The sequence below is a fragment of the Osmia lignaria genome, chromosome 11 (genome assembly GCF_051020975.1).
Source record: "Osmia lignaria lignaria isolate PbOS001 chromosome 11, iyOsmLign1, whole genome shotgun sequence".
Lineage (NCBI taxonomy): Eukaryota > Metazoa > Arthropoda > Insecta > Hymenoptera > Megachilidae > Osmia > Osmia lignaria.
This window is the reverse complement of record NC_135042.1, coordinates 9,477,051-9,494,739: the sequence shown is the minus strand read 5'-3', so window position 1 is coordinate 9,494,739 and position 17,689 is coordinate 9,477,051. Positions and strand designations below refer to the sequence as shown.

Here is a 17,689-nt window from a genome sequence, read left to right as displayed (position 1 = left end):
TGAAAATTACAGCACCGGTAGTATGCAAAATAATTCTTTCGAAGCTTCGTCGAGACTTTTCTATACACCGTACGATAGTATAAAAAACGATCTCTTTCGACGCGACCAAAGGAAATACAAATTCGTTCTTTCAGTCTTCGATGCACAAAAGAATTCTATTTTTATGATAAAAGAGTACAGTCAGTTTCTTTAATCAAAGGAACACTTGGTTTCTTTTTCATCGTTTATTTACACGTTCGAGATTATTGTTCGGATGATATCGAACGTTCGGTTGGCAAGAAAGCTTTCGCGTCGCGACGCGAGAAAAGGAACGACCCTTCGTTGAAAGAAACGGGCGAAAGGGGTTGAAAACCGCAGCCTCATCAGCTGTAACCACGAAGCAGAACCGAGCGAATCCCTATGGGATCTTCTTGTTCTTGATCCCTTTTCGTTTCGTCGCTTCTTGCCGGCATACGTGACAGTTTAAATTGAGTTCGCGACATCGGAACGAGCGGACCGCCCCCGATTATGCCCCCTTTTTTCACCTTACATACTGACCGCTTCTTCACCGCGGGATTTCAACGGTTCTTCGAAACGAACAACGCTGGCAATCGTTCGAGAACGTGACGAGGGTGGTACCGGTTTTTCCTTCGGTCCCTTCATCCCTTATCGAAGAAAAACAGGCAGATTTCGAAGCAGCCACTTTGGGCTAAAAATAATAAGCTCGGAGAGTAAATAATTCAGACAGAAATATAAATTGATTATACAAAATTGCGTATACGTAATTGTTTCTCGATTTCTTCGGATATCGAATATCGCTGCCTCTTCAAAGGAAGACACGTCATCGGATACCGTTAAAGTAGCCCCCTATAATCGAGATTTTCAAACTTCCTCCGTTCCCATCGTTCTTTTGTTCCCATTCTGTTTCCCATCGATCGGTCGATTCGATACGAGGGGAAAACGAGCGATCTAGTGGCGCGACTCGATTAACCGATCCCCAGTAATCATGGTGAAAGCCATCGTTGAATCCCGACGACGGACTTTCGCGGAAAGAAATTCGATGAAGTCTTATCTTATCGTACCATCCCTCATCCCTCTATCCAGCTTTCGTTTCTCCCTCTTTCGATAGCTTGTTTGTTCCTCTCGAGGCTGTTTCGAGTGTCTCGTAATCGATGATCCATTAATCGTGGCTCTTCGTTAAACGCACTCTACTCTTCGATGTCTTTTCATTTCGATAAAAGCTCCTAGGGATACTTTTCCAACGTTAACAGATCAATTTTAAGGTCTTTGGTTTAGGTGCACGATGCACAGGGTGTACAGAAGATAATTAGGTGGTTTAATTAGGTGATGTTTAGGGTGTTCCATAAATAATGATTGAAAATTTAATACATAGAATATTAAAAATTGATTTCTTCGCTCAGAATCATCCCCAAATACCATCACTCCTGGTACATCCTATTTTAATAGAAGAAAGATCTTTACGAGGGAGAAATATGATACCGCTGGATCCCGTTTCTCTGTTTCTTCCTCAACGTTCCCTTCGTTTAGCTTCATTCTGTGTCACTGGAGTAAACAAGAGGTTTCAGGTCGATCATCGAATCGCCCCGTCCGCTGTTCTTCTGCAGGGGTTGAAACGTTTGAATTAGGGAAAGGAATTTATTCGATTGCCCTCCAGGGAGGGGAGAAAAGCTGATCCACCCTTTCGTAACTTTGTCACGAGATTGAAAGAAACGTTTCAACGTTTCCCCACAGCCACGTATCGCGGGAGAAAACGTGAAAAAATAAAAAAAAGTTTCACTCCGGTGCAACAGTACGCGGTTAAGAAGTTTTTTAAACTTTCCCCCCTCCCCCCCCCCCCATTACGGTGGCCGGGCCCTCTAATAAAAGTTTGACGAGCGTTCCCGGGCTTCTTTCAGCCGCACGCTCGCCGCTATTCTAACTCGAAGAAATTAGGAAATTAAACAAATAAACCGTGGAACGTCGACGCTTCAACAAAGTGTTTCGACGACGTGCAACGGGGAAAAAGAGCCAAAAGCGTAAACTTCATTCCACGGATATTTCTCTCGCGAAGTCGGAAAGTTACCCCGCAAGCTTCCCTTTAACTCTTTTCACCTGGCCGCTAACTTCCTCGCTTGTACACGTACGGTTTGAAAATTAGCAACAACGAAGAACGAGGCGCGCTGGGACCGGACTGTCTGGAAACGTAAAGCTGACATTAATATCGAGACGTGGTACAGAATCGTTCCGTGAAACTGAATCAGAGAACAGAAACAGGGTTATCCTTTCTATTGTGCTCGAAACTATTGTCTTGAAATTTCACATTAAATGGAAATGCTTTGGAAAGGAGTCAGGAACAGACGAATATACTGGCTGGCTCGTCTTAACTCTCAACATTTTTTCACTATTTTCCTTTTTATAGAAATATCAATTGGCATTTTTTATTTATAAAATTAAATTAATCTAATCAGGGCTGTCCTTAGAGATTGAGAGAGCCGAGACAAAAATAAATAATCTTAAAATCTATTCTAACGAAATGGATAATTTATACTTGTCAATTGTTGTAAAAGAGCAATTAAATTAAATTAAATTAAATTAAATTAAATTAAATTGAAGAGCCCTCTTTGCCTGGCACCAGGGACGGCCCTGAATCTGATAAGAGACATTCAAAATTGTGTTTATCAAATTGAACCATCCAGATCATTTTGTATTCCATGATAAAGTTAATCTCGTTCCATATTGATGTAAATGAATTAAATCACTCTCTCGTTATATTTCAACATACTCAGCATTCTACCAAAACAGCAGCCCACCCCGAATCAAATCGAATTGCTCGTATTTTCGAACAACCCAATCCGGGAATTCAGCTTTATTTCCCCTCGTAACCAGACAGTCTTTCCTATCGCTCAACATAATATTCAACTGCTCCTTCGAGAGATAGTCCAGAGAATGAGTGATTCAGTTCCGTTTTACGAGTCGGCACTAACCCGATCGATCTGCAAAAGATTAGGTCCGTCTGCGTTTCCGAAATCCAGTCGACCGTACAGCCATCCAGGTGAATCAGCCCGTCGATTCCCCAGGGCGACTGCGTTTCTCGCAGACGTGAAATCCAGCCGCGACAACACGGTCACGATAATCTGGAATATTTATGCGTTCATTATTAATCGACAGTTTCCTATTCATTAAAATTTCATTAGCACTTGGGGCTCGTTGAACGATATAGCGTAAATACGCGTGTAAATCGTGGCGGAGTCGCAAGCGAGATACGGCCGAGGGATCCAAAGCGACAAGCGACGTTTGCTTTTTCCAGCTTCGCAATTTTTTCTTCCGTTCCATCGCGTCTCCGCTCGTAAAACGGTGTTTTACGACTTTACGACGCGTCATCGCGCACCTCTGCCCTCGAGAGCAACTCGACAGTTCGCTTTTCGAGGGGCTTTTGGGTCCACGTTCTCTAGATGTTTTTATGTACACACAGAGAAGAGCTCTGGGGGGTTGATAAAATTTCGCGACACTTTCGTTAGCGTCTGCCACTGGCCTGATTTACACCCCCCGCGACGCGAATTCCTGAGAAATTTCGTTGATCTCTGGACGACATTGTTTTTATAAACATAGAAAAATAATTGTAATGGTGTCATTTTGAAAATAAATCGACACCAGCCTCTGGTTAAGGGTGCAAATTAAACGGATTAATTTATCAGTTCGATAAGAGAAAAACTTACGAGTAGATGGAACGCGGTAAGTTTAATTAACCGCGACTATTTGCCGGCTTAATGATACCGAGGCTCGGCTCGAGTGGCTTCGACGAAGAATGGTTGAAACGGAATTAAATTGGAGCGACGAAACGAGTTTCGAGCACGCGAGTTTCCCTCGCTAACGGGGAATGCTACTTTTTTCGTCCATGGTCTATCTTCGAATGTAATTTCTACCGGAACAGGTCTCATAATTCCATGGGAAATGTGTTCTCCTTTTTTTGTTTTTCTGCTCCAGTTTCGGGCGGCTCGATTCTCGCGTGATTTAATCGCTGGCAAATGAACGAACCCTGTTCTCTTTTATCGGCGACCGCGAGGCTAAATACGAATCGTCACGCCGGAAATTCAGCGCGAAAAAAAAAAAAAAAACGGACGTTTACGCTTAAATTTCATCGGTTTACGACACCGCGATGACGCGCGGTATCATCGCGTTCAAAGCAATCAATAACCCCGAATCGATCTGATAATCCGCGACAGTCTCGTTCCAGGTTCACTGTTACCGCTGTTTATTCAAAATCCGCTCTCGAAAGCTCGTACGACGAAATTACAAATATTTGGTGGCAATTTTTCAAGCTGACGCGTCCGATGGTCGGATTATGAGATACCAAAAATGAAAAAGAAGAGGTTCGCTATTTTTCTCGGTTTTTCCAATCCTTAATTAAAACAGACGTCACCGGGAAAATATTTTTGACATGTACTATTTTATGTTTTGATTAAAAACACCAACATTTTAGGGTTATAAATTAACACCAGAAATGTGTCTGTGGTGACTCGAAAGATTTTGATAATCAATACAAATTAGAGTATCTACTCGGTACGAAGGGGATAAATTCGAAATTCTTACTTCTTTTCTCGTCTCATCGTACTGTTTGTTGCGATAAGACTAAACAATCGTTCGTATTGATTTACCTGCAACACAAACAGACACGAGAGCAACGGCAGAACGGAATACAGCGCGCCGTTTAGCAAGGTCTTCATGGCGACGAGACAGCCCGGAGCGTTCAGGCTGTCGTAAGTGGAATTCTGTTCCGGATTTGGCAGCTGAAGAGGATCGTGATAGCAGGGACCCTTTACGTCGATTCGACAGCAACTCCATGGCACCACCGGCGGCGTCACGCGACCGTCTAACTTGGCGTACCTGAAACAAGATTCCTTCGTGTCAGCTCGCGTCCTCACGTACATTTCCCTTCGCCGTTTCCCTCTCTATCTCCTAACAAGTTCGAAGGAAACTTTAAATTTGCTCGAAAATGTTTCATTTATTTGGTAACAAGGCTCGGATGACCAACACCTATAGACTCATCCTTGATCAAGGACCAGTTCCTTGGTCATCTTATATTTCGTACCATTCCTTGATCATTGTCCTTATCATTACTGATCCCCACCAATAAACTATAAAAGTCCGTAAAATTGAACCGTCAGAATTTAATATTCAATATCAGAATGTAGAACATGAATAAACATGAATAAACATTCTAAAAATATCTTCCGAAAACTGTGTTGTTAATTCCCTTCACTCAGAATCTAATAAAAGTCACTAGGATCTTCCATCCTAATCTCGGTTCCTAGTTCCTTGATTATTGTCCTTATCATTACTCACCCTCACCAATAAAATATAAAAGCCCGCAAAAAGTCGTCAGAATTGAATATTCAATATCAGAATGTAGAACATAAATAAAAATTCTAAAAATATCTTCTAAAAACTGTGTTGTTAATTCCCTTCGCTGGGGATTCAACAAACGTCACTAGGATCTTTCGAGTTCCTTCGATTGGCAATTCAAATTTGGCAAAAAGTTGAGAGCAGCCGAGAGACACGAAGGGTTGCTCCCCATTTCTTGCGCCCTCCTCTCGGACAGAGAGGTGACAACGAGCAAGTCAGCCGTTGCGATCGGCATTCCGCAAGTTGTTGAACTTGCTAATTCGAACTTGTCCACCAACATGTCCGCGAAGTCTGGAATGAGTTGCGAGAGCCGTGTCACGCGTTCCTACGCTCTTCCTCGGCCGTGGCTTTCCAGGCGAGTTTTCGAGCGAGCAACACCGAGCAGACGTGTGCAGCAACGGCCACAGGACTTTCCCGTGTTCGAGACACGGTTGGCTGCGTTTTGGTAATTAAATGTTTCGATCGATTCAACGCGCGATGTGCAAAGCGTAAAGGATATCGTAGATTCGTAAGAAATAAATTTCAAATGATTTATCATCATCTTGTGACTTTAAACGTCAACTGAATGCATGAATGAAACAATTTGCTTTTCTATGGTTAAGGAAATGTAATTTTGTGGTGTGAGTTGAGAATGCAATTTGATGGCGGTTGACATACGTGAATAGTTGCGGTACCAAGGGGGTCGGGATCGATCCACTCGAAGGTATAATTCTGCAATTATCATAACGAGAAATCGATAACCCACTGTTCTATCTGTGATTACCAGCCGTGACACAAAGGCTTCTGTTCGGGCCGAGCTATTAACCCTTTATTATTGAACGTATTACCGGCAGAACATAATGGATGCATACGTCTAACCGCAGGAAACCTAACTATTAGGCAATTAACGCGAAACTACTGTAAGCAATACGAACCTACTCGAAACCTACCTAACGCGAATCGTTCCTTTGAAAATTTTAAAATTTTCCTCACCATTGTTGCAATTCGAGAGGTTAATAGGAAAAATCCTGAGCCTAGAATTATGTTCAGCTTTTCGGTAGAATAAAAAATGGATCAAAGCGATCGAGAATTACCAGCAACATCTTCGGCAATGTTTCTCTCTTTTAAACGGCGCGGTGGACGGAAGAAGATGGTAGTTTTTAGGGGAGGGGCGTGTTCCGAGTAAAAGCACACGCGAAGGGGCGCTTAACCCGTGAGTTAGATGGGCCAGACCGGAAGCGGAGGGCCCCAGCACGGAAATAATCTGCCCGGAGACGAGTACTTTCCCCGGAAGCCTCTGGTGTTTTAAATCCTTTTTGGAAGCATCGCAGAAAAGGCGTGGAATACCGAGCGCTGGGAATTTCGCAAGAGGAACAGGAACGAGGACGTTTCAGCAGCCTTCCGGTTTGCACTCCCTTGAGAATGGCCACTCGCCGTGCAGGCCAACCACTTCTATCTTACATACGTACGTATACGTGTATCAGCTACCTTCTAAAAGCCGTGTGGCGACCGCTTTAAACCGACGTAACAACTTTTTAGACCCCGCGCCAGTTGAAATTTCGTCGTTCGCCGAGAGGCCTGGTACGCGTGTACTCGTAATTAAAATCCTGGCATACTTTCTGCGTTTCCATTAAAGTTCCTAGGAAATTTGTTCGTGACTGCCGGTGGACAGACTCGCGTGTGGTATTACACGTAATTATTATGGCGTCGCGATCGTTGGACGGAAAATGTTGGAAGAACGTGAATGGAAAGTAGAAATATCATTTAGGATCTCGTTGATATCGATGCGGAAAATATGTGACGAGGTAAACGTAGATTTAATAGCGGTTCGTTATCCAGGAATAATTAACCGATGATCACCTTAAGATATCCGGCGAATCCAGGATAAGAAGGTCTCGTTGCAGCCAGTAAGTCGAGTGCCAATCGTCGGAGGAATCTATTCCACAGCATCGCATCTCCACCTGCATATTATCTATCCTTCGCTTCCACGTCACGTCCGTAAAGTACCTTTTCATACCTGTTCAAAGTAAGATCGGTCAACGTCTACACCCGTGTAGATTAATTAACTGCGAAGCTGATTCGTGTCTGGCGAGACTGTGGCAACTTTTCTTTGTAAGATGATTCAATTTTCCGGAGTCCTTAATGAAAGGGTTCTCAAGAACGAGAGGAAAAAAAAAAAAGAAGGATATTAAGATGAATCGTCCGGCGCACACGCGTATGAATCTCAATTATTCGCCTCATCTTGCATCTGGGTGGGACGGTATCAAATTCCATAGCTGGCTCGTGGTAATGTTCCACTGGCTGGGATATTTTGCACCGTCTCGTACGACTTTCCGATATTTTATATCCTATCAGAAATTCATCGGCATAGGAAGCGCGGGTTACGGTGAAATTGAAATTTTCGTCCGCGGAACCTCGAGCCATTAATTAAAAAGTCTCCGTAGGAGTAATTAAATATCGACCGTGATCAATTAAAGGTTCACCCCAGGCTGATTAGTTTCAATCGTTTCCTACCTGCCACCGTGTAACCTGACAAAGGAAATCAAAGCTTCGACCAAGTGGAAATTCGAATCTGAATTCTCCTCCCGAAAGTATGTTTTCACTAGAGTAACGAAAATGATGGAATTTGAAATGCTGTTCAAATTTTTGTGTAAATTGCTCCTCGCAATTGAACTGATTAATCCTTCTCATTTCTTTCGTTGAAAAGTAATCCCGAGTAGGAGATGCTTTGAAGAGCAAGTTGATCAGAAGGTTTAAAAGAACACAGTTGTTCTACCGTGAAGTATATACGGAATCCCAGTTGCGAAGTAAATTCTCAAGAGACTTCGTGTACTCTATCTACTCTCTTCGCGACACTTTCCACCACTTACAAGTCTGATACTTCGAACAACTTCGACTGCAAAGCCCCGTTCGATGTCCTAAGACCTCTTACTCGCGCGTAACCCCTTCTTCCGTACGTAATTAGTCGCGTGGGTTGCATCGAAAACTAGCAACTTATTTACACTGAAACATTCGTCAAAGTTCCACGAATGGAAACGTGATTTAAACTTTCCATCCGGTCGTCGAATGAAAAACATTTTCCAACGCGATCATTTGAATTCCAAACAAATTCAATCGAACGATCTCTTATAAAATATCAATCGCGAATGTTCCGACGATCGATACACCGTTCGATTATTCGCCAGTTTAACGAGATCCGGCACGATCGATGAATCCTGGAGCGGTTATCATTCGTAGATGATCATCAACGGGGTGTTTGCATAGCGTAGGACAGAACTGGATGCGCGAACGGCAAGTTTATCGTGAGCAAACGCGTGGAATTTCGAAGAGAATCCTGTCGTATCTATTCATTAAGTAGACGTACGCCAAACGAGATTTCCATCAGTAATTTCCACGGGGCAGCCGTTGTTCGACCGCCGATTTGCATATTATGCCTGGATATACTATTTCCTACCGTTTCTACCGTTTTACCCATCTGTCCTCTATACAGACGGATTCGCACGCGTCGCCATCGAAACCTGCCACGAATCATCGCGTTCCCTGCCTCGACAAGATTTTACGCCATCGGTTATTGCATAAACCACGCCGCTTGGTCTCTCTTACTCTTGATTAAATATTCAAATTTCACGTAACCATCGCGGATGACACGACGGCGTAAGAGGAATGATAAAAAAAAAAAAAAAAAATAGAGAGCGAACCTGAAGCGATCGTCAGGCGGAGAAAATGAATTCGTGGCTTGCCACCTGACGATCGCCAATACCGCTCGCGTGTTCGATCGATGAATATTTCACGAGCAATTTCGACAGATAGATTTGTACCCTCGATTTCAACCGATCCGCCGATTAATTTTTATTGAATTTCGTTAACGCGGTTAGTGAAGCCAATTCTTAAAGGAAAAATTGAAAAGTGAAAATGAAATTTGTCAAATGGTATTGTAAATAATTTTGTAAAGAATTACCCTTAAATTTAATTTACCTTCGACTAAGATTTGACGCACTTGTTGAGTCAACTGATCAGCGGTGGTGACACAGATGCTGGCCATGAAACAACCAACGAAGGCCACAAATAACCCCAGCATTGTCCATAAGAATAGTTTCAGATTCATCCAGGGTCTGTAAATAAGGAATTATTTGTCCAAAGGGTTAATTTGGAATTCTATTCAATTAGTCGTTTTATCTGTAATCTTTATCTAAGGTAGTTCGATACACGTCGATTCCACTATTCGAAGTTTTAAAGCAGAAGAAAGTAAACGAGATTAATCTGAGCAACCCTCCAATTTCCACCCTAGTCGGCTGTATATCGAGGCAGCGTCGACAGGGTGTGAAAATCACCGACCACCGACTAAACCGCGAAGATACGTTAACGAGCAAAGGTAATTAAAACAAATGAACCGACGGCTAGGAGTATCGGGAACGTTGGAATTGCTTGAAAATTCTGACAAATCGATTGGCCTTCGGCAAACCAGTCGTTTCCCAATCCTTGCCCCTTGGCTAGAATATAGAAACCCGGTGGAATTAAGAAAAACGCGTTAAGGGGTTAATTCTTGGCATCGTTCTCCAACGAGTTCGCAGTCTAGATCGCTTTTAGCAACCCTCTGTTTTCTGTGTCTTTCTTTCCGTTTTCTATCGTTTCTCTTCATACGACCCTTAAGTATTAGCAGTAGATTAATGGCTATCATTAACACGTTGAATTTGTTGTGGAACATATCGAAGCTCTAATTATTAAGAAAAGGAATGCAATTCATTTTCAAATTTCAACCTTTCTATTTGCTATTTTACATTATTTGTAAAATAGCTATATTATTGAAACAAATGTTTCTCTATTGTTTCCCTTTAATTATTCAGGCATGTGTAATTGGCGTAATTAAGGCATTCAACGTGTCAACGATTGATTTTGGAGAATTTTAAAATAACAAATACACTTGCTAAATTACAGAAACCAATCTTCACCCTCTTTTTCAATTCTCAAACGTTTCTATGTGACTATTGTTCACCTTCCTGCGATTCTTTCACCCTTTATCCTACGTTCTACTCAGCCACGATTTACTCGTTTTCAATTTTTCACCCAACACCCATTCTGCCCACGAACCATTCAACCTGCTATTCTTCGCAAATGTTCATAATTCTCGCAGGCAATATTGTACCGGCTGTGATTCGATTACAAAGGTCAATTGATCGTATTCACGCGCACCTCCGACCGGCTGTAATGAATGCTTCAATCCGGCGAATTTCACATCGCGCCGCGGTTTCCGGCACGGAAATATCGCTGGGAAGAATATCCCGGTCCTAGCTCGCATTAACTCATTTACGCGAAATCGTGGACGGGCCAGGTGGCGATTGCTAATTCGCAATCTGTCCGGTATTGTGCAACGAAATTCATCCCGGCGCGTTCGTTTCATCTTTTTATCTACCCTTAAATTGCCTCGCTTTTTGAATAACAAAAAAGAAGTTACCAAGTGAACGTACGAAATTGAATATATCAATCAATCGACGGATATTTTGTTTTCGTGAAAATTTAAATTCTGAAATTTCCAAAAATCAGCCATTGTTAGTGGAAATATAATAGTATAACCGACAGAAATGTAAAGGTTTTTGCTTTTGTATACAGTGATTCAAATTAATAATCCAAACCTTCTCTGTTCTATGGTTATCGTTTGTTACATCGGCATTAATTCAACACGATTGTTTGCAGCGAATTGGCCTTCGGTGCATTTTGTGATTGAATTACAAAGCGAATTAAATAATAGATCTTCTAAATAATAGACATTGGGAAACAATATACATCGCGTCACGCTTCAAGTTTAAATGTGACGTGAATCATGGAAATGTAGTAATTACCCCTAATTTCATGAAAAGGTAATAGTAGAACATAATTGAATATCAGAAATATTATACAGTTCACAATTATCTTACCCCTCGGCATAATGAAAATAATTATAACAAATCTTCACGGTCAGTAAATTATGAACGAAAACGTACAATCCATAGAATGTGATTGTTCTAAACACATGTTGGAAGGAATTTTTCTCGTCCAACTGCAATCTACCAGCAATCGCGAAGGAAATGTACATTCCCAGAAGGAACAATAGAAATCCAATAAACACATTTGTCAAAATAATATAAATCAACCAACGGTGAAGTCGTTTCCTTTGGTTCCACGTGAATTTAACATCACATATCGCCATTTTCAAACTGCACGTCATTTGTTCGTGGAAATTCTTCGTCAATGTTCAATTAATTGATCCAATATTATTGTATACTTGTATATCATTCAAAATTATAACAAATATATAGAACGGAGAATCGAATATGCAAAGGAAAACGATGATTGTTTCCACTTAACAATTCAAATGTTTACATTTAATTTGTCACCTCTTTTCGTTTAATTTTCTCAATTAATCATACAGTTCCATTAACCATCCATTTGCCATAGCGGTTCACCGATACCAATGAGTGCAATATTGGCCGCAAACGTACGCAAAAACCTGGCCCCGTAACCGCGATAAATCCGATGACGATATATAGCCAGGACACGCGTTGCCTCGTGGAATAATCAATTACCGGCGGGTCATTAATTAACTCGGAAAAGTGCTACGATTTAACGGCAGGCTAGCGGCAAAAGTGGAGCGCGATGGCGGTCGGACGAAAGGGGAAGCGTATTTGGGGGGGGGGTTGAAATGATCCTCGGCAGGTTGAGAGGCGAAGGATGAAATTTGCATACAGGGTGGGTCATTGTAAATTTAAGTCTTAAAATAACTTCGCGATCTATAGAATATATTTGAAGAAATTCTAACAGAAAGATGCCACTATTCTAGTAAATGCATTTCCTAGTAAAATTCGGCTCGTAGATGCCACGTAAGACCGTCCTCTTCTTTACGACACCGTCACGCCCGCATTTCATCCACCCGTACCTATTAGTTCTCCAGATTTCATAAAACCGTTTGAAGAATAGCTGAATTCGTCTCAATCCGCTGGCGCGCTTTAAAACCTTGTCAGACAGCGAAGAATGAAATATCAATGGTCGCTGTCTCAGCGATCCGCTATTCTAGGGTTAAAGAAAATTCTTCGAGAGATATAGAGAAGAAATTCGAGCGGTAAAGCTAGCTGAGAGCAAGAAATCAAAGACGAAAAATAGAGGAACCTCGGTTCTAGGAGATTTAAGTACCGAAGCAGAGGATACGAGCGTCGATGAAATAAAGAAGTCGATCTCATCCCAAATAAATCTCCTGAAACACACAATTTCCTGTTGAAAAGGATAAGTTCCTTTCCATAAGTTTCTATGTAGATAATCAAAAACTAAGATCCCTTGGTAATTGAATTAATACTTACGCTAATGAGAATTGATTTCGACGTATTCTGGTCAATGTATAGTTAGAGAGCAGGTGTTAATCGAGGCGCAGATCCATTGGCCAAGCGGAATCGATCGAATGGCACGATTAGGAGGATCGTTTGTTCGGTTTGCGTTTGTTTGAGCTATTGTACGCCGCTCCGGTTTCGCGTCTCCGTTTCCTACGTGATTCTGTGTATTAACAAGTATTTGCTGGAAATTCGATCGATTGTTATTTAAGAAAAAATGGTAGATCGACGAAAGGGATTATTCGGCAGATGTCGGTGAGGAAAGACAGAAGTCTGTTTGACTATCGAGTTGCAACCAGCTCTCCGTTTTCCATCTACGGAGTGTAATGCTACAGGAAATTTCTTGAATGCACCGCGATGCATCGACAGTAATGCGATCGAGGAAACTGGTGGCAGGGTCTCTCCCGTCGAATTCGACTGATATTATGCGCGGGAACGCGAGAACGTCGACGAACATAATCGCATTAAGGTCGCAACAAATTTCCACGCTGTCTGGATGCTTATTGCTTACGTGAGCATCCTATGGATGCGTGAGCTCGAATATATCTGCAGCCATACTCTGATATCGTGAACGAGCGTTCGAAATTTCCCTCGAAACGCAAAGTTTCTCCATCCCCCTCCTCCCTTCTTAAGCTCATTAGATCGTTTAAACTGTTCGTTTCGTTTATTCGTCGCGTTACACGGGACTCGCTGTCGATCAAGAGTAAATGAAATCCTTCTGGCGAAAGAAGGAAATTCGATATTACGAGTCGCTCGATCGATGCGATCAAATTGCCATCTTTTACCGCGTTCCTGAGGGAAACGGAAATAAATAAATATTACGGGGAAAACTGAAAGGATTACCAGGAAATATGATAGTAGTGAAGATTTAACGGACTTCTAAAATTCATCGTATTGCCAGTTATTCCTTGTTCCACTTTATGTGTCGCGATAGACGATTGAAAGACTTTGAGAATAATCAATTTCCCGATAAATCGCGACGATAAATTGCGATTTGAAAACTGAAAATTGTAACGTACCACGAGGTGCCAGGTTAGGAAATGTTTATCTTCAGAACAACAGTCCGCTGTGTTTGCGCGACCCTTGAAAATGGTTCGACCATCCCCAAGGATCGCAACCCTGTCTCATCCCCTGAACCTCTGCAAGGAGAAGTCAAGGGGAACAGCCGACAGTCATTTGAATTTCGAAACATCCCGGGGGATTACATTCCGCTGCACGTGCAACTTTCTGTTCCCAACCCTCGGACTCACCCTTAGCGCAGTCGTCGCGACGAGGATCCATCGGATGATGAGATCGGCCAGAAACCAGTCGATCTTTTACGACGGAAAAATAATTTGTTTCCCTGTTCTCCGTGAATAATGGGTTTTAAAAGGAACGACGTAGACGCGGCAGAGACAAAAGGACGAAGGAGATGGTTTCAAGGAACGGCGAAGGGTGGCTAAGAGACGAGAGGCTGTGTCGTTCGTTTGCATAAAAAAAAAAAAAAAAAGAAGAGGAAAAAGGTCGTTCAGACTGGTGGGAAATGTAGCGTTTCCACGGGAAACGAGTATCGGTCGGTGTTCGTCCATTTCACGGTTCGTGGTACGCGACGTTACGTTCCTGTACGCTCGTACGGACACGGGGGATGAAATGGGTATGGGGGTGGTGATTCGTCGACATTCGTTCTCGATGAAAATCGCTCGTCTGTTAGCCTCGATACCATTCGTCCATCTTGTTGGTCAGATTTGCCTTTTACGTTTGCCGACGATTTGTTTGCACTAAAATGAACATCGAAAAGAATGAATTTTGATATAATATTTATTTAAATAAAACGGATTTTTTGTATCGTAAAGCGTGAAACCATTTTTCGCTTCACTTTGATGAGATGTAAAAACTAAAGTGGTCTCGTTTTCCAGCCAATCTTCCGAATGATTTATCAGTGGCTCTTCGATATTGGGTCAAAGATTTCTGATAATAGCTCTCGTTTAAGCCGTACTCAAGTTTCTTCTTGCTTCGTCTGTACAGTCACTTATTATTCAACGTTTGTTCGCTAATTCGCGAGGGGATCAAGAGCGTAGAACATCAGTATCAGGAGATGTCTCTTGAAACGTCTATTTCAATTTTTTTCCTGCTCATCCTCTCACTTGAAAGGCTATTTCTACTATGGAAAATATTTATTTTTTCCCTTAGAATACTCTACGAAACGATTCAGTTTGTTTTAAAAATATATATTCCAAGCTTGGTTTTAATGAAACCCGAGTGTTTGTTTAGGTAATATTTTCAGTAAAAATAAATTATAAAATCAACCCTTGAACAGCAGAGGTCGGGTCAATTGTGATCCAAACTTACAAAATATATAGAAGGATATTAATGTACAATTTCTAATCGAGAAAGTTTCATATATTGAAAGAATAATAATTTTTAAAGGAACGGTGTAGAATTTGTGGCTCTCTCCATGGTCCGCCGTTCGTCTTCATATTCAACGATGTATATCTTCGAACCAAATCATTTCAGTGAGCTCTAATTGGAATCACAAAAAGCGCAGAATTTTCCTCTTTAAAATGATCTTTGAAACATGCTCGTAAGACTTTTGGTTTCTAAGATATTCTTGTTTGAAGCAAAGTACGATTTCGCCGTGCTCGAACCTTTCACTCGCGCCCTCGGATCTCTCGCTCCCTCGCCACTAACCTACCCCATTCGGCGCCTACTGCGCTGGTCACCGACAGACGCCGAGTCAGCGTTTTTTTTACTACTACTACACGGCGTGCGTATTTCCAGGAAGAAAAAGTAGGTCACGGCGCTTCCGGGATTTCGGCTGCCATTCAACATGTCCGTACATGTTAAGTGCTCGTTTCTAAGCCCTATATCTCCGGAACCAATTGAGATATCGCGTTGGAACCAACTGCATTATCTTCAGCACGTTTTCCTCTTTCCATTGAGATAGGTTTCATGGAATTTAGAGGATTTTTCTTGAAGGACCCGTTAAATGTTCGCGACCTCCGTTCTCGAATCGATTTAAAATTAAATTTGGAATTTTGGAATTATTAAAATTCATTAATTTCTCATGAGATTATAGAAAATTGTTCATTTATACCAGTCAAACGATATCTAAGGTTTAATAGTAAAATTTGAAGCGAATCGATAGATAAATTCTACTTGTAATTTCGATGCAAAACATTCGAATCTTACAAAAGCTTTTACATTCAACTTTTCTCGAGTGTTCCACCACTCCGTGTGACTCGTTCGAGCATGCTGATGATAAAGTTTCTATTGGTATCACCGTCGATGGATGCGGCTGGTTTCCCGCATCCGACGAGGAACTTCGATTATTCTCAACTTTGTTCCTCGCTCGATTCGTCTCGACGTACCATCGACATAAATTAGCGGACACTGAATTCACCTCAAAATGCTCCTCTCCCTCTCTTGCTCGAGTATGAATTATCGGCACTGTGTTTACGCGAGTTTTAGGAGCACGGAAAGATGAAACGGTGATACGAAGTTTCGTCAATTAAACTATCGACTTTCCAGCTAAGCTCGAGAAGATTTATTCGCTTTTCCGGGATTTTATTGCACGACCAAAGCGCTACCGGCACACGGCTTCCTCGGTTCGCGACCACCGCTGACCGAGTACGTTAAGAAACAACGCGGAGAGGATTATCATCCTCCCGTTTCATTGTGATTCCAACGTCTTCTCGCGTTAAATGTTGCCCCGTGTTTCCTGGCTGCGAATGTAATTCACCGAGGAACGAGGAAGTATGAAGGTAGTACTAGATTTTCGACACGTGCTCGCTCGTAACACGCGTATTATCTTCTTTTATCCGCTGCTTCGTATTTTTATTATTAGACAGGAGTGGGAGCGAGGGTCGCTGAAAATATCATGTAACTCTCTCTGATTTTTCCATCAGGATATTTCCGTATATCCTCGATTTCATGGAATAAGATTTTCCGTCCCTCGTAAAAAAAAGAGAAAAACAATCCCACTAAAAGGATAATTTCCTCTCAGTCCACAAAGCTGCTTAAACTCTAACCCCGAAGCTTTCGGAAAAAATTATCATCCCCTATTACGGCGGAGAATTTTCCCAAGAGAAGTTAATTTCCAGATTAAAACAAGGGCAAGCTTCCGAATGAAGCGATCGCTAGGAAAATAACGGTCGGAGAAACGGGAACAGGTCAAAAATGTCCCCTCCTACTTCGGATAATTATATCGGTCCATTTCTCGAGCAGCTCTGTAATTAAGGATTAATGTAGGATCAAGAAGGATTATTCCGTAGGAATTAGAAAAAAAAAAAAAAAAAAAAACGATCCACCAGAGAACTCTTCCACCGCAGGGAGATCTGACCAAAGGAAAGAGCAAAGTTTCTGAACGACCCGGGGATTAAACTCGCGAATTAAACGTTGCGTTTTGAAACGAAGTGTAAGGAACACCGAGTTAATTGGCGGGAAAAATTAGCGTACGCCGGGTAATGGATTGATAAACAGACGCGAGGATGAGTTTCCCACAACCGTTTGTCACGAAACCGATAAATCAGGATAAGTGCATTTCTGTATAGGCGGCTGATGATCGTCGATCGAGCGATAAATTTCAGTCGTTCGACAAATATGTATGGATCGTTTCCGGGGTGGGGGCAAATTCGCGGTGTTTGACGAGAGATCGCATAGACCAACAAACGGCAAACAATTACCCTAGTCGTTTCGTATGGCTCGTTGAACACCCGACGCTTTTAATGGCAATTGGTCGCGTGTAATTAGCGAAACAAAATTATTAACGCGAGCAGAGACTTTCTATCGTCCCACATTTTTCCTTCGAAATTATTCGAACTCTCCTCTAGAGATCCAAGACAGTTCTCCATGGAATAACGCAGGTGTTACGAGGCTTAGTGTCGTTTAAAGCCGTCTCGGAACAAGGCGCGTGTGGACGGAACGTGACGCGAGCGAGATGAACGTGTAATCGGTTCGCAGACATTTGTACACGCGTTTCAGCTGGATATCCGGTC

The 17,689-nt window shown here is 42.1% G+C and overlaps 1 protein-coding gene across 2 annotated transcripts; it reads right to left on the bottom strand.

Annotated features, from left to right (window-relative positions):
• Positions 1-429: 429 nt before the first annotated feature.
• On the bottom strand, positions 430-11,544 carry LOC117604203 (peripherin-2). 2 transcript variants are annotated; one of them, XM_034324055.2, is made up of 6 exons: positions 11,274-11,544; positions 9,337-9,473; positions 7,222-7,378; positions 4,635-4,863; positions 2,964-3,113; positions 430-1,598 (listed from the first exon to the last, which is right to left on the bottom strand). In XM_034324055.2, the coding sequence occupies exons 1-6, from the start codon at positions 11,429-11,431 to the stop codon at positions 1,530-1,532; spliced, it is 900 nt and encodes a 299-aa protein (XP_034179946.2). In that variant the 5' UTR covers positions 11,432-11,544; the 3' UTR covers positions 430-1,529. The 2 variants fall into 2 exon arrangements, with proteins under 2 accessions (XP_034179946.2, XP_034179947.2); XM_034324056.2 differs by having other exon boundaries at positions 11,340-11,544.
• Between the last annotated feature and the right edge of the window lie 6,145 nt (positions 11,545-17,689).